Here is a 24,997-nt window from a genome sequence, read left to right as displayed (position 1 = left end):
AGGAGAGATGTGTACTCGCCACAGATTCCTGTATCCAATATTACAGGCCACAAGCTAGTTAAGGCCATTGTTTAAAAAGAGTTCAGTTCTTGGCATGCGCCCTAGAGCCACTTTGCCAAACTTGTCTCCATCAAAAGCTATTGTATGGGTCTGAAAAGGCACAGTGCCAAATAATCGGTCAGATACTTTCAGTGTTTATGCTGCCTGTCTGAGTCAAAGAAGCGCGCAGAGTAATAGTTGTAATGGCTGTAATATATTAAAAACACACATGCAGGCATATACGCACACACAGGAGAGCGTTATTGGCTCTCATCGATCCTCTGCGCTTTCATTCTTGTCTTCAGGCTGTAAATCCCTGTCTATCTTTTAGTTATATCGCAGGACTGAGGGGTCAAGCCCCAACCCCTCCATCATTATACATCCTAAACCTTGCCCTTAATAGAAAGAGCCTGATGGTGCGCTCACACACACACACACACACACACACACACACACACACACACACACACACACACACACACATACACAGCTCCATAATTTACTGCAGCACAAGGCCAAAGCCTGGAGAAGCTTTTATTACTTGCCAATAATCATAATGTCATGTTGATGGACCGGGTCAATAACCCCGTGTACTCTCTGTCTGTCTGTTTGACTGTTGCTCTCTTGTTCCGCTTCCTTCGATTCTCCTCATGTTTCTCTTCTATTTCCTTCCCACCTCCTTTGACCACTTTGCCCCTCCGTCTCTCCTCGCTTTGTTGAATTTGGGCTGTATGCACGTTTTTCTTTTTAGATAAATTGGCACTGATCACCCTCGGAGAAGGATAATTCTACCTGTGCTGGCTCACAGACTCATATGTACTGGCTCTCATAATGTATAATTCACACATAGAAATCTTGAGATTTATGAATGGATTTTTGCTCAACATATAATTGAGCGCATGAACACACACAGATACACACCCTTGCATAAAAAGGGCCTTTATATTTCCCACTTCTCCCTCAGCAGCTCCAAGGTCATTGCCATGACAGCAGGAAAGATGTTGCTTTGGTCACCTCCGAGTATCACACGAGTGCAGTTACCTTGAATACTTTGGAGTGTAGCTCAGAATGGATTGAACATTTAGTTCATTCGGGTACACGGTAAAGGTAACGGAGGTTTGTACTCACACGTGTCAGTTTTCAGGAGGCTGTTCGTGCTCCTGAAGTACTGAGGGTTTTCTATCACGGGGATCTTGGTCATGCCGATGATTACCGCGTCGGGGCCCATCTCTGAGGAGGAAGGGGTGTTGCTGCCGTTGGAGACGTGATGAAGAGGAGAGGCAGAGTCATCATCGTTGCTGATCACTGAGGACGGTCCTGAGAGAGCACAGAGAGGGAGATAAGCACGGCTAAGTCCAGAGGGTTTATCTTATCTTTACAAGCATGGAGGGAAAAACATTTGAGCACGCACAGCAGACACAGTTTAAGGAAACAAGAGAATTAGTTCAACTGCTATCTGTTGTTTGCAGAGGCTGAGGATGAGATCATAAAGTGTGGAGGTGAAGCTGTTATTATTGGTCACAGTAGACATCTAAAAGAAGAGGAGAGAGACGTCGTTTACATTTTTACAACCTCAACTCAGTCAGATTTTTTGCTACATAACCGTGATCCAACATGGCGTCACAGATGGCGCCTCAGTGCTGAGCTCTCTAGTACTTGCTTTGCTTTTGTTTATTTGTCATGTTTTGAGATGTCTCTCTCTGATATGATACCGACAGGAGGAACTGTTAAACCTCATTGAGCTGTATGTCCTGTTTTCTTGTGCAAGTACATTGAATGTAATGTTTAAACCGGAGTCAGATGCCTTGTATGTGCACACATACTTCACCAGTAAAGTCGATTCTGATGCTGATTCTGATTCTGATCAGTCTGAAGTACTCCTGCAGTCTCTCTAGCTTTGTCTTAAAGGTGCAGCAAGTGATTCTGGAGAAAGATTGTTGAGTCTCACTCCAGGTCAAACTAGTTGGTTTCAAGCAGAGGTTTCAGCCTCTCTGTGATGCTATGGCAAAAAATGCAGTCCCAACAAGGCACCACATAGCTGTTTTAGCTGGTGACTGTCGTGATGAAAGATAAAATAGCTATAAATAGTCATGATATGATAACTTGTGTTTATAAGCAGTGTTTTTAGGGCTGATAAGTCATCAGACTTGAAGGAAGATGGCTTCCTGGATCATATTTCACGTCGTAATGGTGTCATAAAAGCACGTCCCAAACAACGCAGCCCCTTGCATTTTTTAATGAAGGGCTGTTTTCAGTCCAAACACCCGCTTACTGTATTTCACTCAGGCGTATCACTCAACCGCAGCTCTCAGGTGCTCCTCCTACCGTGACACTGACACAACTAATTACTGTCAGGACTGACCTGCCATGCCCTCATCATCCCTCTCTTGCAAAACTGAGTTAGGGGGAGGTAGCCTCTCATGCTGACCATCAGCCGCATTGCACTGATCAATACATATACATTTAATATGCAACAGCGCTGTAAGACAGAAGAGGACTGACAATAGCATCTGACAAGGATAGAGTGTGTTACTGTGTCTCAGACGTGTGGATTAGGAGCATGTAAGATAGGTAGCAGCTCCCATAGTGTTGACTTGGGTCATTGTGTTTGAATGAGAACAAATTTGCAAATTTCCGTGTGTGGAAAATGAGCCCGTAAGAGTCCCATTAGAGGGCCAAGCCTGTAGCACGAGGTGCTTTGTCAACTGTGGTTGTTTTCATGTTTGACTTCTGGGTTATTTTTTAGGTCAGGCTCTGCAGCATTTAATGATGAAGTCAAAGAAAGAGAGAGATGAAAGCGCATTTCTACAAAGCTGGAGGGTAACCGAGGGAATTAATGTATGCCTTCAAAAAGACAAATGCCGGTAATCCAGGAACCTGGTAGAGTAAAAACCAAGAAGGAAATCCAGATTCAGTGCTCTCAGTTGTTATACCACTATTGCCTGGTGGAAAAGTCTCCGGAGAATAAGTTTTTCTATATCAAAACTCTGAATTCTGTCAGTCACTCAGTCCAAGTTGGAAAACACAGGGCATTAAAATTCATGTTTCATACAACAGACATTTCTGAAAGCTAAAATGTGGTAACAGCATGAAGCAAGAAGCTGCAAACAGGAGAGGTGGGATGGCGTGAGTCACACACAGAGCCCAGCCCTCTTACACAAAAACGGTTTGTTTTGGTAACAGAGCCGAGGTGTTATTAGTTTCTAATTAAGACAATGAAAACGGCCCACGAAGCCGATTCCATGTTCACAAGTTTGTCGGCTGCAGCACACCTTCGTGACACTGCTGCTAATTCTCTTTGTCTTTACGTTGAGTGTCAGTGCAAACAATGTCAGCTTTTCTCTCACACACACTGTTTCACTGAACAACAGCCACAGTTGCACACGTCGACGCTCGCTTTCTCTCACATACGCATGAACACAAAAGCAGAAATAAAGCTGCTAAAAGCTTTAGAACAAAGCTGTGTGGGTTTTAACTTTAACCCCAAACTGGAATCTCTCCATTTAATACCTACAAACTTAAAGGATTGGCTCACACGCTGTCTTAAAATAACATCCACACGCTCATATGTATATTAAAAGCATTACTGGTTGCTGTTTCTGCTGTTGGAACTGGCTATTTTACCGCAGTTCAAGTGATGGAAGGACAAATCCACAGACCTCGTTCTGTTCAAATATACTTTTTGAAGATGTAAAATATCTGTTGTAAGTTTGTAAGTTACCTATTTGATTCGTCGAACTCAGAATGCTTTGCCTCTAATTATCTTCAGCTGAGTTTTCGAAGTCATTTACACAGAAGAGGAGGACTCTTTTTAAAATCTCTGCTTCTTCATAACATCAAAACTTTAAATCCGACTCCCTGTGATGTCGAACGCTCGCTACCAAAACCCACTGAGGACCAGCGCTGTGTTTCATTGCAGCTTAGTCGCTTTCTGGCCAGGACGTTCAAGTGGATGGGTCGACAAAATGTTGGACTGTAACAGAGGAGACAAATGTTCAGTTCCCTCTGCAAAGCAACAATTGTTCCACCTTAAAGGTTCACTATGCTCTTCTTATTTTTTATTTTGGGCAGTGACCAGGAGCCAGCAGCCCACACCCAAGTGATTTGTAGCTATTATGGAAGGCACAGGCAAATAATGTCGTCCGATCAGAAAACACCGTGGAAAGTGTATGTGTTTGATTCTGCCCTGATAGCAAACAAGCACATAAGGTTACGAATGTGAGACTTGCCAAAGTGCGGACGTTTTTATGGGTTATGACTCCGACGACTTTGTCGCTCCCTTCATGTTTTCTGTCATCACATCCAGGTCTTTATTTTTGTGCGCCTGTAATCACGATGCCATTTGAAATTACTCTCAGAAAGAGCTTCCGATGCTCACACGTGAAATAACTTAATAATAACCAGCGGTGCTTGTAAATGATATTAATCTGTCAGGCACATGGAGCGGATGAGCAAATGACTGCTTTTCAGTGCATTGTCCTACAAGTACATGAATAAATGCTTGTGAGTGATTGTCTATTTCAAGCTTATAACTCTATAATATCATCGTATTTATGCATTCTTCTCTGATTTAGGGGTGTGAACTATTTGATTTGGATGAGAGAAAGTGTGTGTGTGTGTGTGTGTGTGTGTGTGTGTGTGTGTGTGTGTGTGTGTGTAAGACTCTCTCAAAGAGCATAATTGGATGCTTCCATCTAGTACTAGTCTTTCATCAGCTCTTCAGCGTGTGTCAGTTGAAGAAAAAAAACACGAGGGACAAGCTAGAGCACGGGTCTCAGCATAGAACGGGAAGCATCATTCAGAATTACACACACACACACACACACACACACACACAGGGAGTGAACATGAAGCGCAGTCCTTCTCAAGACCCCTTCAAGACATGAGCCTAAGCCTGCAAACATCGCATTATGAGTTGAGATTGATTTCCCATGAGCACCAAATTCAGTGGATGTATTCCCTCTCATGTGGTCGCTTCTTCTGAATTCTAACACTGGTTGACATCATTCATTTCCTTTGTCCCTGGCCTCGTATCAGGCTGTAGTGCTGCTGACAGGGCTTGATTGAGAGGGAGAAACTCAGAGTTTGTTTGTATGTGAGGATATGTGTGTGTATGACGAAACCAGCTGGCATGTGTGTGTCGGTGAGGAAGAAAAGGCCTTGAGAGAGAATGAGAGCGAGAGCACAATGGTTTGTTTTTTGTGTGTGTGTGTGTGTGTGTGGAGATGTGCATGCTTATATGTGGTCTGAATGTGTGTGTGTGTGTCGGGCTGTAATGTCTTCCAGTAGCATCTCTCTGTGTCCGGGATCAGACTTGTATGATGATGTATCGCTTTCAATAAATAAATGGACCCTAAGGGGTGATAAAAGGGGAGCAAACGATGAATCCCAAACAGGTTTTGGAGTGAACTGAAAAATATTCTGTACTCTTTGGACCAAAAGCTGTTTACACTTTTTTTGATAAAACTCATAACTGTGCCTTGCTTTCTACACATTACAGGTCATTTCTGCCTTTGGAAAACCACGTCAACCTGAGAGGGTTTTAACAAAACCTTCTTCTTCTTATTGTTATTATATTCGTAGTAGTAGTGGAAGAAGTGATAGTCGTAGCTGTATTGGTGGCAGTGGGCAGCAGAATGCGTAGTGACCATCAGTCAAATCTTCCTTGATTGAAAGGTTGAAGATCAATGGAATCACATGAATTGATTTTTGGCCTTGACTGCATTCAAACCTCCAAAGGACAGAAAGTACTTAGAAAGTATTTAGAAATATTTTGATCTGATCATGTGGTTGTCATGGCTACTGGTCGACAGCTGCTGCTAATCGTAAATCCTGTCAGGGTCGTGCATTTTATTTACTGTATTCATGCAGGAAGCTTTTCATTTCCCCTCAAACTGAGATCTGTATCAGCGTTACCAAACGGGAGGCGGCCGTTTTGCCGTCCTACACAACGAGCTCTTCAAAGAGGACGTGGTTTCCAAATTTGTCTCACTGGAGAAATTCTGCACTCAAGAAATGAAGCTGTTGGTTTCGGGTTTTCAAATTCCTTGTGATGTTTACCGCTCTGAGTTTATCTCACCGTAACAAAGGGGAGGAACAAACATGACGAGCTCAGGTTATTGTCTGTCAGTATGTGTGTGTGTTTGTGTTGGGAGGAGCTGAAGATCATTAACACAGAGAGGTCCAGGGGTCAGATCGTTAGAAATACCGTTAAGCTGAGCACAAGATTCTGTGTGTGTGTGTGTGTGTGTGTGTGTGAGAAAGAGAGGTGGCAGAGAGTCCATGGGGAGTGACTTGGTAAAAGGGATGAAAAGATGTAGAGCTGGGAGGTGGAGGGAGGAAGAGAGAGAGAGACGGGAGAGGTGAAGGTATAAGTGGGGTCAGGTCACGACCCAACACTGTTAATAGACATGGAACCAATGTTTAAACTGGTGGAGACTGAAGCTCCTTGCAGTCTGGTGGAGAGAAGCTGGGTTAACAGTCAATAAAATACACTGCCTTGCCTTCAAAGTTCAGGTCATGACTGAGGGGCGGGTGGCAGGAGGATCAGCACTAAAAACAGCAATTATGTCATTGTTTCAGTCAGTTTGTCTTTTTAATAACAGGTAATGGCGCTGAGACGTCAGTGCAGTGGTATGAATGGGGATTTTGATGGAAAGAAAGGTAAAGAAACATCCCAGTTAATTACATTTGTGCTTTGTTTGCTAAGCTTTGCCATCATTTGTAACCTGACGTGCCAGATGGTTTGCTACTCAGATCCATCTGGGAAGTCATCCATGGAAACTGTTTGGGAAAGGACAGGCACTTTTAAAAAAATACTTGGCAGGTGATTGGATAAACCATCTGTCTATTGTCGTCCATCATGGGCTGACTTCAACCAATCAGATCAGCAAACCATGTTGTAGGAGAGAGAAACTCTTTCTGAAGCCAGTTGGGAGAAGATGGAAAACATCGTCAGTGCTTCCTTTGCTCCACTTTCAATGAAGAAATACTCTCCAGTTCTGACGTAACTAATGCTATAGCAGCATCTACGCTAATCTCTTTAGGAGCCGCCATTGTTATTTTCAGAAGATTTGCTTCTCTCCCCATTATCACATCTAAACCAGCTGTCAGTAGTACCGCAAAGGACATCGATTGGTCCAAAACGACTGTGGTCTTGACGGACATACATAACTTGAAGCCTTTCAAGATGGAGTCTGTGTCATCTTGTGTCATCTCGTGAATGCAGCTGCCTCTCAGAGTAACAAAATCTGCATTAGTTGTGACAGCACTGTATTAACCAAAGTACAAGTTATTAAGATTTGAACACGGCATGTTCATGACATGGCTGCACCAGAACCCAACAGGGCAAGGAAATAGACGTTCAAAGCTGTTTAATTCAGTGTTAATTCAGTTTTAACACACCTATAGTGATGTTGCCCTGTTCCCAGATCTGTATTTGGTGGGTACGATGTTATTCTCACCGGTAAGAAGGATGACCAAAACTGAGAAATTTGCACGAAAGTTGCATGAAGCCATGAAAATACTTATCACTGGTCCACTTGAACCATTTCAACAAGCCATTCAAGGACTCCTGCAGGTGTGATTCTTGATCAGGTTTGTGTACCACGACAAATGGCCCCGTGTCTGGTTGAACAGCTGTTTCTGTCTAAGGAGGCTGGACAAAACCGCCATACAATACACAGAGCACAGTTCATGAATAATGACATTGTTAAATTCATAACCTCTATTCTACATGGCCTGCTTCATTAGAGGTTTATGTTGAGTGCTGGGAATTAAACGCTTGGAGAAACTGAGCAGATGTATTTCTTCTACATACAGTAGTTATACAGCCTTGTCGAGAAAGTAGGAAAATCTCTTCACTTTTAATGTCAAGGGGATAATAGAAATTCAGTTTTTGGACACCCATCTTGTTGCTGTAATGTTTCTAACTTATAGACGAGACATGCAGCTGATACTTGTTCTGCTACTTTGCCAGCAGGAGGATTTGGGTGCTGGCAATTCAGTCAACTATAATTAAGCAAACCTGACACATTCTGCACAAGTTCAGAGATTTTACAGTCATTTAAAGGAAAACTGGCGATGGTTGAGCTGCAGGAACACATGAGTGATTGTGAGTCACATACAACGTTGCACAGGTATGAATATTTCCACGTGGAAAGTCCATTTTTCAGCTTTTTAAGTTGATGCTTTGAAACCAGTGTTGCTGTGGGAGCCTGAGGGTTTGGGATCTGGAGCGGAGCAGGAGTTTTATGGCAGGAGCCGAGTTAAAACAATGACTGTGAGTGACTGTATTGATCTCGTTTAGGCTCTCTGGGCACACCTCAGACAAACTGAAGCCATTTACCGCTGCATGCTGCCCTGGGCGATGGATGTAGAGAGGCTTTTATGGGATTTAAGGACATCAGGGCCTGTCAGTCAGTCTGTTAAAACAGCGTGGTAGTCTTATGCCCAGAGAGGAACAGCGAGAACAGTTGTTAGCAGATCATGTTGGATTTCATGATTTGAGATTACTTTATTGTTGGTAGTCAGTGATGTCAGAGTGCTGGTTGAAAAATGGGGTTCAGACACGCATCAGAGGCGGTGACGAACAACCTACATATCAGGTACAAGTTGATAAAACAACAGATTGAACAGGCAGGTGTTCGGCTCTTGTTTGGTCTCTTTAGGTGGTGTTGGTACCTTTACCGCAGCCATATTGGCTCTTGCTGCTGGCTGAATACTGTGAACGGTGAGCTGAACTGGATGCTTTTGAGATACTGTTGACAGTGTCACAGGCATAAATGCAAAACTTTGGCTGTCATGAAATTATTTCACCATTTGATGACTAATACCTGACTCCGTAAACCTGTAAACCATCTAATTCTGCACACGTCAATGTTTTATCCAAGCAGCCAGCAATCAGAGCAGTCACTCAGGCTTCAAGCCAAGACAGGACTACTGCCACTGTTGACCCCAAAGGTCTCAGTGACCCCTTAAGCCTATCACAGTGCGAACAAGCACACACACACACACACACACACACACACACACACACACTCACAGATGACTGGTAACATGAACCCTGTGGTCTCTAAACTGTGCTGTCAACCTGCTGAACACAGGAAGTAATCTATCGATCCAGGAGGAAGAGGGACGGAGGGGTGTGGGGACAAAGAGAGACAGAGGAGGTGAGACAGTGGAAGAAGAGGGAAGTTTAGAGAGTAGAGAGGAGCGGCAGAGTGGCTAAACACACAGGGAAAGAGGAGAAATGCAATCGCTAATCAACCTCTTTCTTAGCGACGGGGTCCTACAGTTTTGGTTATTTCACGTGATATTTCTTTATGAGTTCTTCGCGCTGGTTTGATATGAAGCAGGATCAGCTGGCAAAGGGTGATGTCGCACATGTACATGCACCAATCAGGATGTAGACCAACTTCAACTCTGATTATTGCTTATTTAGTGATCAAAACATAGAAAAAACAAGTCTCTGCACATCTGAATATAAAAAATGGTGAAATCACAACCTCTCAGAGCCCAAGATGACATTTGAAAATGTCTTGTTTTGTTTGACCAAAAACCCAAAGATATATACAGACAGACATATAGTCTGACTCACAGTAAGTAGGCTGTTGGTATAAGCCTGCCATTGGCTGACTGTTTCAGTATTTCAGTCGGCATCTTCTCCTCTTTTGCTATCTGCATGTTACCATATTCAAAGTCTCCGTCAACAGCTGAAACAATCACAACAACCTTCAACTTAGCGGTACGAGAGCTGTAAAGCTAGCGACTGGCTCTCCTCCCAACGTGCAAAGAAACATTTGACATGAAACGGCAAACTATTCAAAAGAGAGTCAATGGAAATACAGAGACAGAATAGATAATATGATGCACTGAAAGAAGGCAAAGAGCTAACAAAGAAGAAAGGACAGGGAAATCGTGGGATGGATGTGGTAGATGGGTAGAATTTCCTTTACACTGCAGGTAAATGTCCATGAATCTGCCTGTACAAGCCAAAAATCCTCCTCCTGCTCTTTGGCCTAATGCAGAGGCCTATCACATTCCCCTTTTCTCTGTACCAGCCACCGGTAAAAATAGACATTTCCTCCTCTCCCTGTGCCCGTCTCGCGTCGTGTATCACCTTTCTCATCTCCATGCGTGTGTCTACCACCCCGCTTTCTTTCGTCATCATTATGTTTTTTTCCCCCCCACATGGTCCTCTCTCTTTTTCTTCCTCGTAGCCCCCCTCAGTCTGATCTTTTCCATTTTTAATATTCAACCCACATTCACCTTCTCATATGACACACTGGAAGACCAGTGCCTCCTACTTAAAGCAGAGCGAGGTGGTCAGAGATTCAGAGATGTGAAAATGAAGAAGCAGGGAGAGAAGTGACAGTGAGAGAAACTGAAGTGAGAGAAATGACTGTTGTTGTGTTTCTGAGTCTGTGATGTCTGACCATCATAGCAGGAAAATTACCAACTAAGTTCCCAAATGAGAAGAAAAGCAGAGCCACGTCTCAGCTCTTGAGCTGAGCTCTTGTTTTTCAGAACAAACTTCAGCCTGACACTGTTAATAAATCTTCAATGAACTGGAAATAATACATAAACTTATATCTCAATATTCTTAGTTTTTCTGCAAAACATTTACCTTTTGAGGCAGCTGGATTCGTGAGATCATGTGAAATGAGAATCCACCTTTCCAGGGTTGAACTTACTCTCTCGTGGCAGTAACCACAGATGTTTGGACCCATCAGCATCCTATGAGGAACTACTGGCAGCTATGGGCTGACATAGTTTAGATCTTAGATAGAACTAATTTGCATTCCTAATTATGTTCAGAACAAATGTTTGTTTAAGTCAATGAGACACTGCATTTTGTTTAAAGCGTTTAAGCCACAGGGAGGTGGTTGGCTGGATGCAGGCTGAGAAGTTCAGAGGGGAAATGTCTCTTTGGTGAAACTGCTGACAGCGCATCTGAAACATGACACGCTGCCTTTTTCTGCAGAAGGTCACAAAGCAAAAACGTTGGGATCCACAGGTTTAAGCTTAAACAATGTGCTTGATTTCACAAGCTTATTATATGTTTTTTCTTAATATTAAATAGTAACTGTAGTTGTCAGGTGGAGTAGTGGAGCAGAAGTACACAGTGGCATTAAATGGAAAAGTGAAGTTCAGTACGGTGCTTTAACAGATGTTCTTAGTTACCTTCCACCACTGTAACTTGGTGCAGTCAAGAATCTGACATTCATGCCCACATCACGCAGCACTCGGTCAGCTTCACTTTTCATGAGAACAAATGGCACCTGGATACCTTCCAGGAGAGACTGTCTGAAAAATGCTTTCCTCATATATTAAACATCATGTCACACCTCGCCCCTCTCTGTGATCCCCGACTTTTCATCTTCGAGTTCAGAACAGCTATAAACACTTTTTGCAGTGTGACGTTGTTTCTTTTATTTGAGGATCTGAATACTTCGTCTCCAGGCCTGCCATAAACCCATCAATACTTAGTGTCCGAGCCATCCCACTATATGAAACTCCTAAATTCCATGTGTATAAAAGAAAAAAGGATTTGTAGTGTAATTAGACCGGGACAGCGTGAGCTCGTCACTGACAGCGACACTCCTCAAGTGTTGAAAATCCTCACCATCACGCAGTAAAAGAGGAAGAGCCTTGATGATGAAACATTATTGCTGCCCACAGTTACGAGGTGGACGGTCAAAGAGACACAGAGGGAAAAGATGATTTGCAGAACAGAGGAAGTACAATGAAAAAGGATTTGGATGTGGCTTTGATTTCAAAGCCAGAATGGCCACGTATATATTTGGTCTCATTTATTGTATCTGACTGAGCGTTTTGTACTGATCAATAAAGGAACACTCGGTACAAAATATGCTCTGACACACAGACGCACACCTGAAAGCTCTTGAACTTTCAGATGAAAAAGACACATTTGCACACGAGGGACACCAATAAATGATTTCTTTTATTGAAAAAAAAAAAAAAACCCTGCCTGTCTTCTGAAGAAGGAAATATCTTTTTCAAATGAGCCTTTTAAGCAATTATACAGAACAGCCTCTTGAATGCAGCTTTAATGTTAAAATACACAGTTTATGGAGGAGGATCGTGGCCAAAAAGTCCTTGTCACTCCAAATGCAGCTATTTTTTTCTGTTCTTTTTTTTCAGCTTTGTGTTTATGCTGAATGTGCCATAACTTATAATAAGTGTATCCTGGCGGTGGAGAAGCATAAAGGTTGTCTTTGTGCAATTACTTAAATGTCTTGATTCTTTAAATTGAGGCTGTGGGGACTGAGCTGCAGTCAGCAGACTGACCATTGCTGATGGGAGACACGTGAAAAAGCGGTATGGCGATGTCTGTCACAAGCATATGAAGGTAAAACAGGCACTTGACAACAGTTATACAGTTATAAAACAATAATATTATGCATCAGGATGTACAAAGGAAATAAAAAGGACAAATAAAATTAAGATAAAACATAAAATAACATTCACCTCCAGTTCAATACCTGTTTTGCTGCTCCACCATATTCCCCAGTGTTAGCATTTTTTCACGTTTTCGCTAAATCATCTTCAAAACATTTCCACGAAAATCTAAATTATGCAATTTACAATGGTCAAACATAAGATATGTACAATTATGTGCAAAAGATCTAAGGAATTTAACCCTAAAATGAACCTAGCATTCTGTTTATAATAGGAACTGTAAGAGTTAGTAACTTACAGCTTCTGAACGGCATTGCACTCCTGCCTGAAATACTCGGCTTGTTGAAATACTTGACCAAATTTAGCTTAAAAAATGGACCAAATATCTCTCAAGTAGCTCCCAGTGGAGCTAATCCTGGAATGTGAATCAGCCCAAAGCTTGTTTTTTGTTCCTTTCTTTAAAGGAAAAGTTTAACATTTTCCTGTCTGGTGGAGAGTGAGATGAGAAACCACTTTCATGACTGCAAAGCAACAACCAGTCAGCTAGTTAGCTTAGCTTAGCACAAAGACTGGAAGCAGGGGCAAACAGCTAGCCTGACGCTAACAAAGCCACCTACCAGCACCTGTAATTAACATCTTGTGTGTTTAATCTGTCTAAAAACCGAAGTTTATTTCACGAAATGTCCATTTTTAATTTGTGAACACACCGGAGGTCATTTTTCTACCTTCCATTTGTTATAAGCCCGTCATTTAGGCCTCTGAATGTTCACTTTCATCCGTAAAGTTTAAATACTGGCCATGTTACATTTGGTAGCTGCTTTTATCCAAGTACCTCCTCTACTGATGTGGCTGACCAGTGGTTGATAAATCTCCACTTTGCAGTAAACATGTAGTAGTAGTAATGAATACATTCCTTAGAAAACTCACTGTAAATGATCAGGTTGTAATATATGCACTATATTTTGATGTAAAATAACAAAACACACAGCTTTAGTTTAAATGCAAGTTCACACTTGTAGCAAAAGAAATATTTCTTACATTCATGTTGCTGATGAAGCTACAGTTTTTGAATATTTCCGATACAGACTGAAAAGATTTCCCTCCATAATACAAAATAGTCTTTCTTTCTGAGTCTGTCTGTCTTACAAACACACACATACTGATGCAAAAACACACCCACACTCCCCCCGTCAGCCCCCTCCGCTCACTTTGACTTTTATCATTAATTGCTTAATTTATTGCATTAATTGTTCAGGGTTGTTTAAATTGATTTTTGCCTCATTGTGTTTGTATTTTGATTTTCTAAACATTCTTCAATCTGATGGGTTTTTGATGTTATTTGGTTTCTGACGCCTAATTAGCACTTTGGCAGATTGATAATTTTTTCTCTCTTTCTAAGCCCCAAAGGGACTATAATGAGGTTTTTCCTCTAATTATGAGCATTTTGACTGTTTGTATGGACCTAACCTTACAATCTAAACCAAATGTGAAAATTCAACCTTCCCTAATTCTCATAGTAAATCTCATTCTGCAAAGGCTCCAGAAAGCTTCTGGTAGCATTATAGCATATCCGTACAGTAATTTATCATTTCCCTGGGAAAAAAAAAACAAAACCTCATCATGATAGCAGAAGCAGTTTACAGGCACTTTAAAAATCACGCCAACAGTAAAGAAATGAACCCTTAAGCTAAAGTATATGTAAAGTATAAATGCTAAGTGCAGTTTGAAGAGCGAACATACCACAGCACGGTCAACGAACGCCCCTTTTTTCCTTATTAAGGGATGCAGAGGCTACTCAAGTGCACCCTCCTATGATAATGTGATTTAAAAACATCAGCCGTATGAACACACAAGATTTTTTTCTTCACATTAAATTTTTCTGATCAGTTTGCCTTTCTTGGGTCGGGGATAAAAAAAAAGGTTGTAACTGTGATTCACTTAAAAAAAAAAAAAAAATCTTCTCCCACACCAGTGAAAGCATTATTTTTTTTAACCCTGTAGCTCTCTTAATCAAATATTCCCCATACATCTGCCCTGACCTCAATCTCAGTCAGTCCTGCATCTCTCTAAGTGTGTGTGTGTGTGTGTGTGTGTGTGTGTGTGTGTGTGTGTGTGTGCACGCGTGTGCGTGTGTGTGTGCGTGTGTGTGAGAGAGAGCGAGAGGGTCATCCCACATTCTGAATTGACATGTGCACATATGGTGGACTACATGCAGCTTACAGTACATGTGGACGTGCTGTGCATATGTCATGCACTTAAGCACTTGACAGGTGCCTATAATTATTAATTTATGTGTGCATTTGTGAATATAAGCATTTATCTGCCTCCATAATGTAACTGAGGTGCACAGCATTATATCGGTTCATGTCAATGTGTGAGCAACATGGACACATTGAGGAGACTGAGTTGAGTATAAAAGTCCAGTTCAGGCCAAAGTAATAATGTTCTCTGTATGCAGTATAAATGCTCCTGGGTGTGTGTTTTGACTGTGTGACAGTGTGTGCATGTGCACTATTATAGACAGATGTGCGTGGATGACTGCATCTGTCTTTCAGAGCGGAAAGATGGGTGAAAAGCAACTGATGATTAATTTAACAGAGACCTCAATTTATGAGCTTGAGTGTGTGAGTATTGGATACTGACAGGGTGTTTGTTCCCTAATGAGCCTCAGACAAGGTATGTAACATCTTAAACATCTTGCACTGTAAAAATATTTTGACCCCCCCCCCCCCCCCCCCCCCCCCCCCGCCAGCATCCTTTGATTTATAGAGCCACTAATTTTCCACTATAACAGAGCTGCTGGCAGGGGAAAGGAAATCTGTTTTGTGACGGATGTGCTGGATGTTTTGACAGGTGTGGTGAATACCTGCAAAACTAATTTGACAGTTACGCTGCAGTTTGAGAGCACAGTGCCTCCAAAAGCGTCAGATAGTGTGCGCTGCCACTCCTGGTGTTAACAGTCTGTAATAAAAGACTTTCAACAACCTGCCCAGCTCATCACGCATTTATCCGTTTTAGCATTTTTTGCACACAAGAGCGAGGCAACTGGAAGTGAAGCCATTTTCTCTCATGCACTCTGATCACTTTTCTTACTTGTTCTAACTCTGACTTGCAGCAGCGCAGGCTACACTAACATAAAGCTGCTGCCAAAGTCAAATAAAATCACTTTTTTTTCTTCAAAGCCACTTTGTCTTCCCAAGTCCGCAGAGTAGTATTGGTTACTCCATTTAATGAGCCTCAAAACTTCTTCAAGCTGTTCTGCTCGGTGCAGTTCATCAGGATGACCAAGATTTAGTGTTATTATACACGGTCTAAACAGGGAAGATGGTCTGAGTTTAAACAAGACCTTGAATGCAGCATTGTTTACCAAGTAAGGATTGTGCGTGTGTGTGCGTGCATGTATGAAAAAGGCTTGTGTGGTGTACAAACATTAAAGTGAGCTGGTCAGCACCAAGAGGCTAAATGGTAACATACAAAGTCAGTAGGCAAGGTGCCTTAATCTGCAGTTTTGTGTGTGTGTGTGTGTGTGTGTGTGTGTGTGTGTGTGTGTGTGTGTGTGTGTGTGTGTGTGTGTGTGGAGCCGGGAGCCATGTGTGTATTTGGGGAGGATGTGGGTTAATGGCTGTCTCTGTCCCTCTGATCTGAATAATTCATCCAATGGGAGGCTTTTATGTGTCTCTGAAGGCTCTCTCTGATTGGTTGATCAGGCTGCTGCATCCCTCAGCTCTACCTGGTTCTTCTAACTTTAGAGGTTCGTAATGGACAACATACACCTGACTGTGTGTGTGTGTGTGTGTGCGTGTGTGTGTGTGTGTGTGTGTGTAACCCCCTGCAGGGCCCACTCCCTTCATTTTTTATACAGGGTGTTTTTTTTTGTTTTGTTGGTTGAATATGTGAACGCCCATTGCCTTTATCTTCCCCCATTTTCCATTTTGACTTTCTTATCCCGCCAAACACACACACACACACACACACACACACACACACACACACACACAAGCAATCTTTCTCTCTTTCTTTTTAGTCTCTTGTGTGTCCGTCTCCGTTAGCGTGAGACCACCTCCACTGGGATGTTCTGAAACAATGCACAGCCTGAAGGGAAACACAAAAACATAAACAATAACAAAAACAAAACTGCAACAAAAGAAAACAACACAACTGCAAAATAATAATAATAATAATAATAATAATAATAATAATAATAATAATAATACGACATTTACAAGACAGGTGTAGTTGCTGGTAGTGTCTGTGAAGCAGAGCTTTGTGCCAGTATTTGTTATAGAAGATGTTTTTGTAATGTTGAACAGCTGGATGGAGAAAGAACACAAGGCTATTTGGAGGTTTTGTTTTAATCTTTCAAATGAACTATATTTTAATATCCTTGTATTGTTTTTCCACCCTTAATATAGCTATAAGTACGGTGAGTAAAGACTTTTCTGAGTTAAAAAATGAGTATTAGAACAAAGAGGTTTAGTAAATTAGCCCGACGTTATGGTATTTATAATTCTAGACATACAGGCTCAGAAGATCCTGGCTAAATACAAACAGCAGCAATGCAATGACCTATCTTTGAATGCAGAGCTGTGTTGGTGGTGAGACTGGTGCACCTTTATACTCCGAATGCACAAACCTACACTCAGGTATCCCAAGAGATGCAGGAAAAAAAGCAGGCACTCAACAACTGACCGAACCGCCCCTCATCGACGGATTAACCTAATTAATCAAGCAGAGTGGCAGCAACATGAGAAATCACAAATGAAACCAGAGAACGCCCTTTGTGAAGAAACCGAGGGGGGATTTCTGGAAAGCCGACGCTAAACTGAATCCATCTTCCTCCACAGCATAAGCACCAGTTAATAAAGCGGTTGGTAAACACCACAGAGATCGGAGAAGCGTCTAATCGGCCAATCAGCTGTGTCCCCTCTTGGAATTAATTATTGCCACGGTGACGGTGCCTGCTGAGTGACTCCTGGGTCGGACAGTTCATTTAATAGAGATTAAGTTGACAGGCACCTCTCAAACTGTGATTCGCCTACATTTTAATATTATGTAGAAGTCGTTCTGATAATATCCTCAACGAGCCGAAGGTTTAGCCAACATTTGCCAATTAGCACAGAACAGAAAGTGCAGCTGAGGCTCATGGGAGTGTATTTAGTGAAGTCATGAGTTTAAGGTCATGAAGTAGTGGACAAAGTCGAATGTTGATGCTGGAGGCGCGAGATGAAGAGTCAGAGGATCATCAAAGTCAGATGGATTCATCCTCTGGGGACCGTGAACGCCTCTATTAAATTCCATTCATCCTCAAGTTGTTGAGATACGCTTATTTGCTTTCTGGTGGAGAGCGAGATGAGAAAATCCATACCAGGAAATTGATAAAAGATAAAAAAGCAGCCGAACATATAAAAATATCAGAAAGTGTGACTGACTAGCATCCTCCAATCCTCTCCAATACCTTACTGTACGCCGATAAATCCAGTAATTTAACTGCTGCACACACTCCACCACCTCTGTGTGTGATAATGTCGAGTGTGTTTATTTATCAATTGTGCAGCAAAGGTCACAGTCACTCTGTTATTTTCTACAGATCCACAGCAGCTGCTTATTTGTTAAAAAAAAAAAAAATGTACGCACAGTAGGGGTGACGTGACCTTTTACTAAAACATGAACAATGAACTCATTGATCGCACACACACCTGAACTTCACTTTACAGCCTTCAACCTTCCCATTGCGCCCCAATCAATGGACACACTCATACCTACTTAAATTGCTACCTCATACCAGACGGCACAATGGGCTGTGTAACACACCCAACTGTTTCAACTTTCGTGCAAAGACACACATATATGATCCACAAAAGATAATCAGCTGCATGTGTCTTTGTAAAATTACAGGCTGATACGGACACCTGGCATGTCAGCGCCGCGCCAGCCGAACATAACAGCCTTATCTGTGTAGCAGGATTATGTGTACGTTACCGAGCAGTCGGTTTACGACTGAGGCTGAGCCAGCCAAATAAACCCTCTCTGCTGGATGTGGCATTAAGGTTCAAATGCATTCCAAATATCTGAGAGAAAGTGAGGACTGTCATCCAAAAAACAGAGAAAACTGCTGCAAGAGAGAGACGTGAATCTTGCAAGACCTCGAATAGACAATTTTTAATGGAATTTCGTCCAACTTTATGTCCTCATTGTCTCAGTTCTGTTCATTTCTCCTCAATATCAAATACATAATAGAAATTTTACTTGTAATCATTTGGACAACATGTTTGGCCTTGTATCTCCCTCTGTGTTTCAGAGGGAACGTATTCCAACTCGTGCAGCTATTGAGCTTTTGTTTGACAGTGGACGCAATTTTCTTGGCGTGACCTTCACGAGAAAGAAAAGTTGAACAAGAAAGAGCTGAAGAAGTCCAAAGCTACACTCCACTTTTCTGTAATTGTTTAAAAATCCTGAGGTTTGTTGCTCAATAGAAATGCTTTTAAACTCCATATAGTTCAATGAGAAATGCACTTTGTGTGGTTCTGGCGGGGCGGAGAAGAAGGAGCTTTTGTTTTGTTTTTTTGTGGATCACGAGGTCAGAAATGTTGAGAGTGGTGAAGAGGAGAGAAGAGTAGCAAGTCACGTGTTTTTCTCCTTTAAAAAATGATAATACCAGTTGTATTTTGTAAAAAGCAAAATACTGGATGTTAAAAGCCCATCATCAGACAAGAACGGACAGTTCTGCAAAACATTGTGTTCATTGTCAAATAATACTGCATTTCGGTCAATTATATGTCAAAAATCCCATCCCATCTTATGCTTTTCTCTGTTTTAGATCATTTTAAACTGAATGTCTTTTGGGAATTGGGGTTGGATGGACAAAAATAAGGTATTTGAAGACATTCTGGGCCTGAGCTGATTAAGAGAGAAAATACTCTGCACATTAAACGGCAGTAAAAATAATTGTTATCTGCCCTAATGCCAACGTTTTGAACAAAGCTTGCTTTAGAGAATATCTGTGCTTTACAACAAAAGCACGGTTAAGATTATCAGCATGTTTATGGTAAATCATAAAGGGAGTGTAAACTGCATGTGCACTGATTTAAGACTACAAGTAAATTGTGAGGTGTGGATGTAATACATGGATGTGATTCTGCACGGGTCGGGGATAAAGTCCTTAAACTGGACTCAGATAATTAGTGTAGGAGCTGCAGGAGTTACACAGCAGCGCTTATCCAAAAACTAATGAGGACCAGGGCTTAGGAGAGTCTGGGATGCTGGTGATACTCATCGTCTATTAGCATCTGACTGCTTCCTGAAACTGAAAAACAGCACTAATGAATAAACATGCAATACTGAGGGATACACCCGGACTGTGTTTAATCATACACTAACTAAACATGCTTGTTACGTCCCGTCCGAAAAACAATATCCCCACTACAGCCTCAGGTTTGAGGAAGAAGGATGTGTAATTGGGGAGCTTGTGCAGCAGAAATAAAGTAAGGCCGGGCGGGTAATGGCTGAGACGTCTGTCAGGACGGGAATGTAAAGGAGAAAACCTTTCCAGGCAGCTGACACTTTATGATAGAAGACGGGGTGAGGCCAGCCAACAGCAACAACCTGCTTTCCCTCTTCAGCTGAGTATTCCATTTCTGTTTTCTGGAAAATTGAGAGATTTGCAGAGGACCAAAAAGAAAACCACAAATTTGTCACTAACACCCACTTTACTACCACAAAGACGAAATCTCCAGGTTCTTGAGATTCCTCGCCGCCTGACTTGGCTCTAGTTTGTCTCTAACATACAGTGATTGAGCTGGATACTTGTGTCCATGTGCCTTTGTGCAGTTTAATGGATTAACAAGGCAGGGACGCAGCAGAGGAATGTAACATCACAGCGTTTTATTAGTATCGCAGAAGGTTTCCATATGATGGTTTAGGCATTTAGCAAAGCCAGAAGTGGGTCAAGGCCCAACTTCTCCACTGCAGAAATACTTTAGACTATAGGAATATAGATCTATTTATTTAATTCATTCAATAGCTTCATTGATTTTTGTAAATATCTGCTTATTCTGAATTTGATGCAGCAACACGTTTCAAACAAGTTGGGACAGGAGCAACAAAAGACTGAATTCAGCAGACTGAGCCAACACAAAACACACGTCGGTGCCTTAATACTTGCTGGTGTGTTAATGTGGTGTGTTGTTCATCAGTTGTGTAAATCTTGTGTGAGATATTACATAAAATCAAATGTACAGTAGCATTGGTCACAGTGTGCAGATGGTTTTTTTGCCTCATACTTCTATTTATAGACCAGCACCTGTTATATTGTTTACACCAGCAGCTGTCAGTTGTTTGACTTGCTCTTAAATATTTCAAAAGAAATACATTTTGGCAGCCGATGTGTCGGCTTTTTGATGCTCAGTATCTCAAAGCAGCACAGCCCAGATTTAAAGTTACATTTCCAACCTGAAAAATCCATATCAGTGTCATGTCTGGCTGCCAATCACTGTCAGTCCCTGTAGGAGAGGTGAAAATGTCTTCCATCCTATGACTCACTTCATAAACAAAGCCAGTAAATGGAGCAAAAGATGTCTCGGGCTCGAGGCGGCGTGCTGCAGTAATGAATCGGGGCTTTACGACTTGACGTCTTGTGTCTGCTCACATCTCTGTGTCGACTGCTGACTTTACTCGGTCCCAGGTGTCACTTCATGCCTGCGTCTGAAGGTAGTGATTCACTCCCCTCCCAGACTCGGCGAGCGATAATGATTTAGATTTGGAGCGGCGGAGGTTGGCGATGACGCAGGTTGCCATGGCAACAGCATGCAACGGGCAACGGAAGTCAACCGTGTCACGCTACAGGCCCTCTGACGACGACACACTCAGCACACGCACACGCTTTCTATCTCCGTCCCTCACATGGACTCGCTATTTGTCTCCCACTTCATAAAAACAGCTCCATGCGCAACAAACCACGACAGACTCTTCATCGAAGCTGTAAGCTTTCCTTACACGGGGAAGTGCCAACATGCAACGCCGAACAACCTTTCATCACTTAAAAAATGAAATGACATAAAAATGATTTAACATCTTTTCACTCGGCTGCCAGACTTCTGACCCAATGAGGCCCGACCACACCGCTCCCACCTTTGGCAGCGCTACACTGGCTACCTGTAAGGTACAGAAGTGATTTTAAACTTCTACTAATTACTTTTAAAGCCCTACACGACCTTGCTCCTACCTACATCATAGATTTACTCGAGCTTGATGAGGCTGGCCACCACCTGTGCTCCTCAGGATCCCCTGAAGTGCTCCCCCAGCCTCCTTAGAAAAGGACTCCGCAGCTGTGGGACTAATTTCCTGAACAACTGAGGTTAGCGATGTCACTACCTGCATTTAAATCACTCCTCAAAACTTGGTTGTCTGTCTTGTGTCTGTCCCTCTTTTATCACTTTAATTTGAGCGTTTTTTATTATACGTAGTTTTCATTGTTTTTATTCTTTATCTTTACTGCACCAGAATCACACAGTTTATCAGCTGCTGCCTGGTTGCGTCATGCCGTCTTTTGTTTCTTTGAAAAAATCAATGCGTTTTGTACTGTTCATTTGCATTAGAGCTGAAATGATATGTCAGCTGAGAAGATTAATAGGAAACGATTTTCATAATTAATCAGTGTTTATATGCATCTTTTCTTTTTAAGTTGGTTAATATTCATTAAGTTGTTTATATAAAAATGAAAAAAATCTCATGTTTCACTATCACAGCAGTGAATATTTGCTTGTTTTCTAAATATCTTTGGATTTTGGACTGTTGTTGGGACAAAGCAAGCAATTGAAATATCAACAAATCGAAAAAGCGATGGACAGATTGATTGATAATGAATTACTAGTTGTAGTCCTAATTTGCATAAATCTGTCCTCGGTCCAACTCATTCACAAAGTTTGTGCTACAGCCCCCGCTGAAATGTGTTTTTCAGACAAACTGAGCGATAAAGATTACTCGTACGTACATACGCAAGCAGATACTTCCCTCATTGTTTTGACTGTATTCTGAGCACCATCTGTCTGTTTAATCAGCAGTTTCTCCGGACAGACATTTGTTGTTCTGTGCATGCAGACTGCTCCTGGCCTGCTTGTGAGTATTTTTCTTCAGTTGTCTTATGTCAGCGAAGACACCCATGGACAGCTCAGCAAAACGGTAGATCTTGGCACCGGCCCATGGAGTAGATTTTAAGGAACACAGTAATAAATCCAACTGGCTGCTCGCTGAGGCTGCTGACGCGCCGGGCTGTATGTGCTGTGGTATCAGGACGCTTTGCTTGTTTCTGAACATCAACACACACAGCACAGGGCTGAACATAAGCCAGCGCACAGGGAGAAACAATCAGGACTCTGACTGACAGGCTGTTTCCATACTTCATCTCCTCTCTGGCAGACACGCGCAGACACAAACTGACTACTTTTCACACTCTCCTTGACTATCTGTCACATTCATTTGTTGCTCTTTCTCTGAATCCTTCACACACAGACCCTCTGACTCGAGCACAGTCATGCATCCACTATCTTCCAGTTGTGTCATGAATTTCACATATGAATCCTTTCTGCTCATGAAAACTCATGGAGGTTATGTGCAAATACGCTTGGTCAGGACCCGTTGACGTCATGTTTTAAAGGTCCAATGTGTAGGATTTAGTGGCTCGCCTCACCCTCCCCTATAGCAGCCACTAAAAACACAAAAAAAACATGGCGCTCTCTAGAGCCAGTGTTTGGTTTGTCCATCCTGGGCTACTGTAGAAGCATGGCAGACTCTGTACAAGGGGACCTGCTCCATCTCTGGAGATAAGGAGCTCCTTCTACGATAGCAAAAATGAAAACGTGATTACACATTAATGAAAACAAATATATTCCATCCCCTGAGTCCTACACACTGCCCCCTTTAGGCACTGGGTTCACCTTTTTTCAGTGTGCAGGGTAGTCCGATCTGTAGACAGGCTGTTCTCGCTCACAACACATCTATTGACGGAGTTTAAGGAGCGAGAAAAGTCTGCATTTGTCAGAGGGTGGGATGCTCGAATGGGAGAAATGCAGGACTTTCACCCAGCAGACTAGGGTTTGTGTCCAGTGTGAACCCAAAAGTAAAGGTTGATTTCTTATCCAAGTGAAGTAATTGATGCCACTTCATGTGCCTAAGTAACATAAATAACTAACATAGTTATTTTAAGCCAAACGTTCCTCTTTTTCTAAACCTTACCAAGTAGTTACAGAGTGACCGTTTCACAGCATTTACCACGTGTTTATTATTGTTCTCGGCAGGCTGTTTTGAGAATCTAACCAGACGTTGCTAAGTTGACTTCACATATTTACTATAGCTAACTTCTGTGCGGAACGCTGCACGTTGAAAAATGATGCTAAACGGGTGCCCAGTGCTTTAAAATGTGACGCCGTCCTGATCAATGAGGAAATGAACAATTGCCAATAACGTCCTTTGTTGTGGATAGTGAAGAGACATCGAACATGATAAAAAGACCTTATAATGCTGCCTCTCAGATGCTTCATTAACAATTCATGAGATCTTTAATATATCATGGCTTAATTAACAACAGGTGTGCAAATGAACAAACACACTCTGGTAAATATTCAGTATAGCTTCTTGCAAGTATCCATTATTATTTCGACAGACTTTGTGAGATCGGTTGACTTTCTGTTATTTTGAGTACTGAATCATGTTCTAATTTAACAGCACTTGGACTAATTCTGTAATTATTGTTGCTGATATTTATCACCTTTATCAAACATTAAGTCCACAATCATCTTTGAAATTGGCGGATTATGGCCAAAAAAACTAAATTTGGTCGATGCTACACCTGCTGAAATGTGCTGTTATTCAACACGCGCGAAGCCTTTTGTTCTCATGTCGCCTGTCTGGAGCGACGTCAGGGTGTTCAGCGTGTTCTGAGGACAGACGTCACTTGTTTTTTTTCTCTCTCTCTTTGTGCTGCTACTGGTTTGGTTGAGAGTATTGACTGGACTTTAAGAGACTAATAAATCTAACTGGTTTCATGAGTCTCTGGAGCTTCAAGCACATCTACTGTAGTTTAAAGGAGATTTGTTTTTTTTTTCTGAAAAGACTCTGGGAGACATTATGCAGGTATGAACATGAACGTCTGTATGAGGAGAAACAAAAACTCTGACTGACAGTCTGCCTCTCAGGCACTCGCACATTTACATACAGACAGGATTACTGGCTTTCTCTCCATTTCTCACATTTTCTCCCTCTTCAGTTTTTGTTTTTATTCCCTTCCCTATTCCTCTCTCTCTCTCTCTCTCTCTCTCTCTCTCTCTCTCTCTCTCTCTCTCTCATATACACACACACACACACACACACACACACACACACACACACACTGCAGAGCAGAGCAGAGCTGCTGAACTTAGCATTAGGCAGTGATGGGAAGGCACGGCCAAGAAGACAGAGGCATTCTGGCTCAGTCTGGACAGCAAACGATCAATTGATCAATCAATAAAACCTCTATCTGTTATAGTGCTGTTCCCGATCG

At 42.1% G+C, this 24,997-nt stretch overlaps 1 protein-coding gene across 3 annotated transcripts in view; it reads right to left on the bottom strand.

The window, feature by feature from the left end:
* Positions 1 to 24,997, bottom strand: part of ntrk2a (neurotrophic tyrosine kinase, receptor, type 2a) — an 80,467-nt gene that overhangs the window by 26,461 nt on the left and 29,009 nt on the right. For 2 of the 3 annotated variants that reach the window (XM_076731392.1, XM_076731393.1), the window contains exon 14: positions 1,168 to 1,356. In XM_076731392.1, the coding sequence (XP_076587507.1) occupies positions 1,168 to 1,356 (189 nt within the window). Of the gene's footprint in view, positions 1 to 1,167; positions 1,357 to 16,368; positions 16,555 to 24,997 lie in introns of those variants that run through there. The other variant, XM_076731394.1, reaches the window with a different exon arrangement.

The sequence above is a fragment of the Chaetodon auriga genome, chromosome 5 (genome assembly GCF_051107435.1).
Source record: "Chaetodon auriga isolate fChaAug3 chromosome 5, fChaAug3.hap1, whole genome shotgun sequence".
Classification (NCBI taxonomy): Eukaryota; Metazoa; Chordata; class Actinopteri; order Chaetodontiformes; family Chaetodontidae; genus Chaetodon; species Chaetodon auriga.
This window is presented reverse-complemented; position numbering and strand designations above follow the sequence as displayed.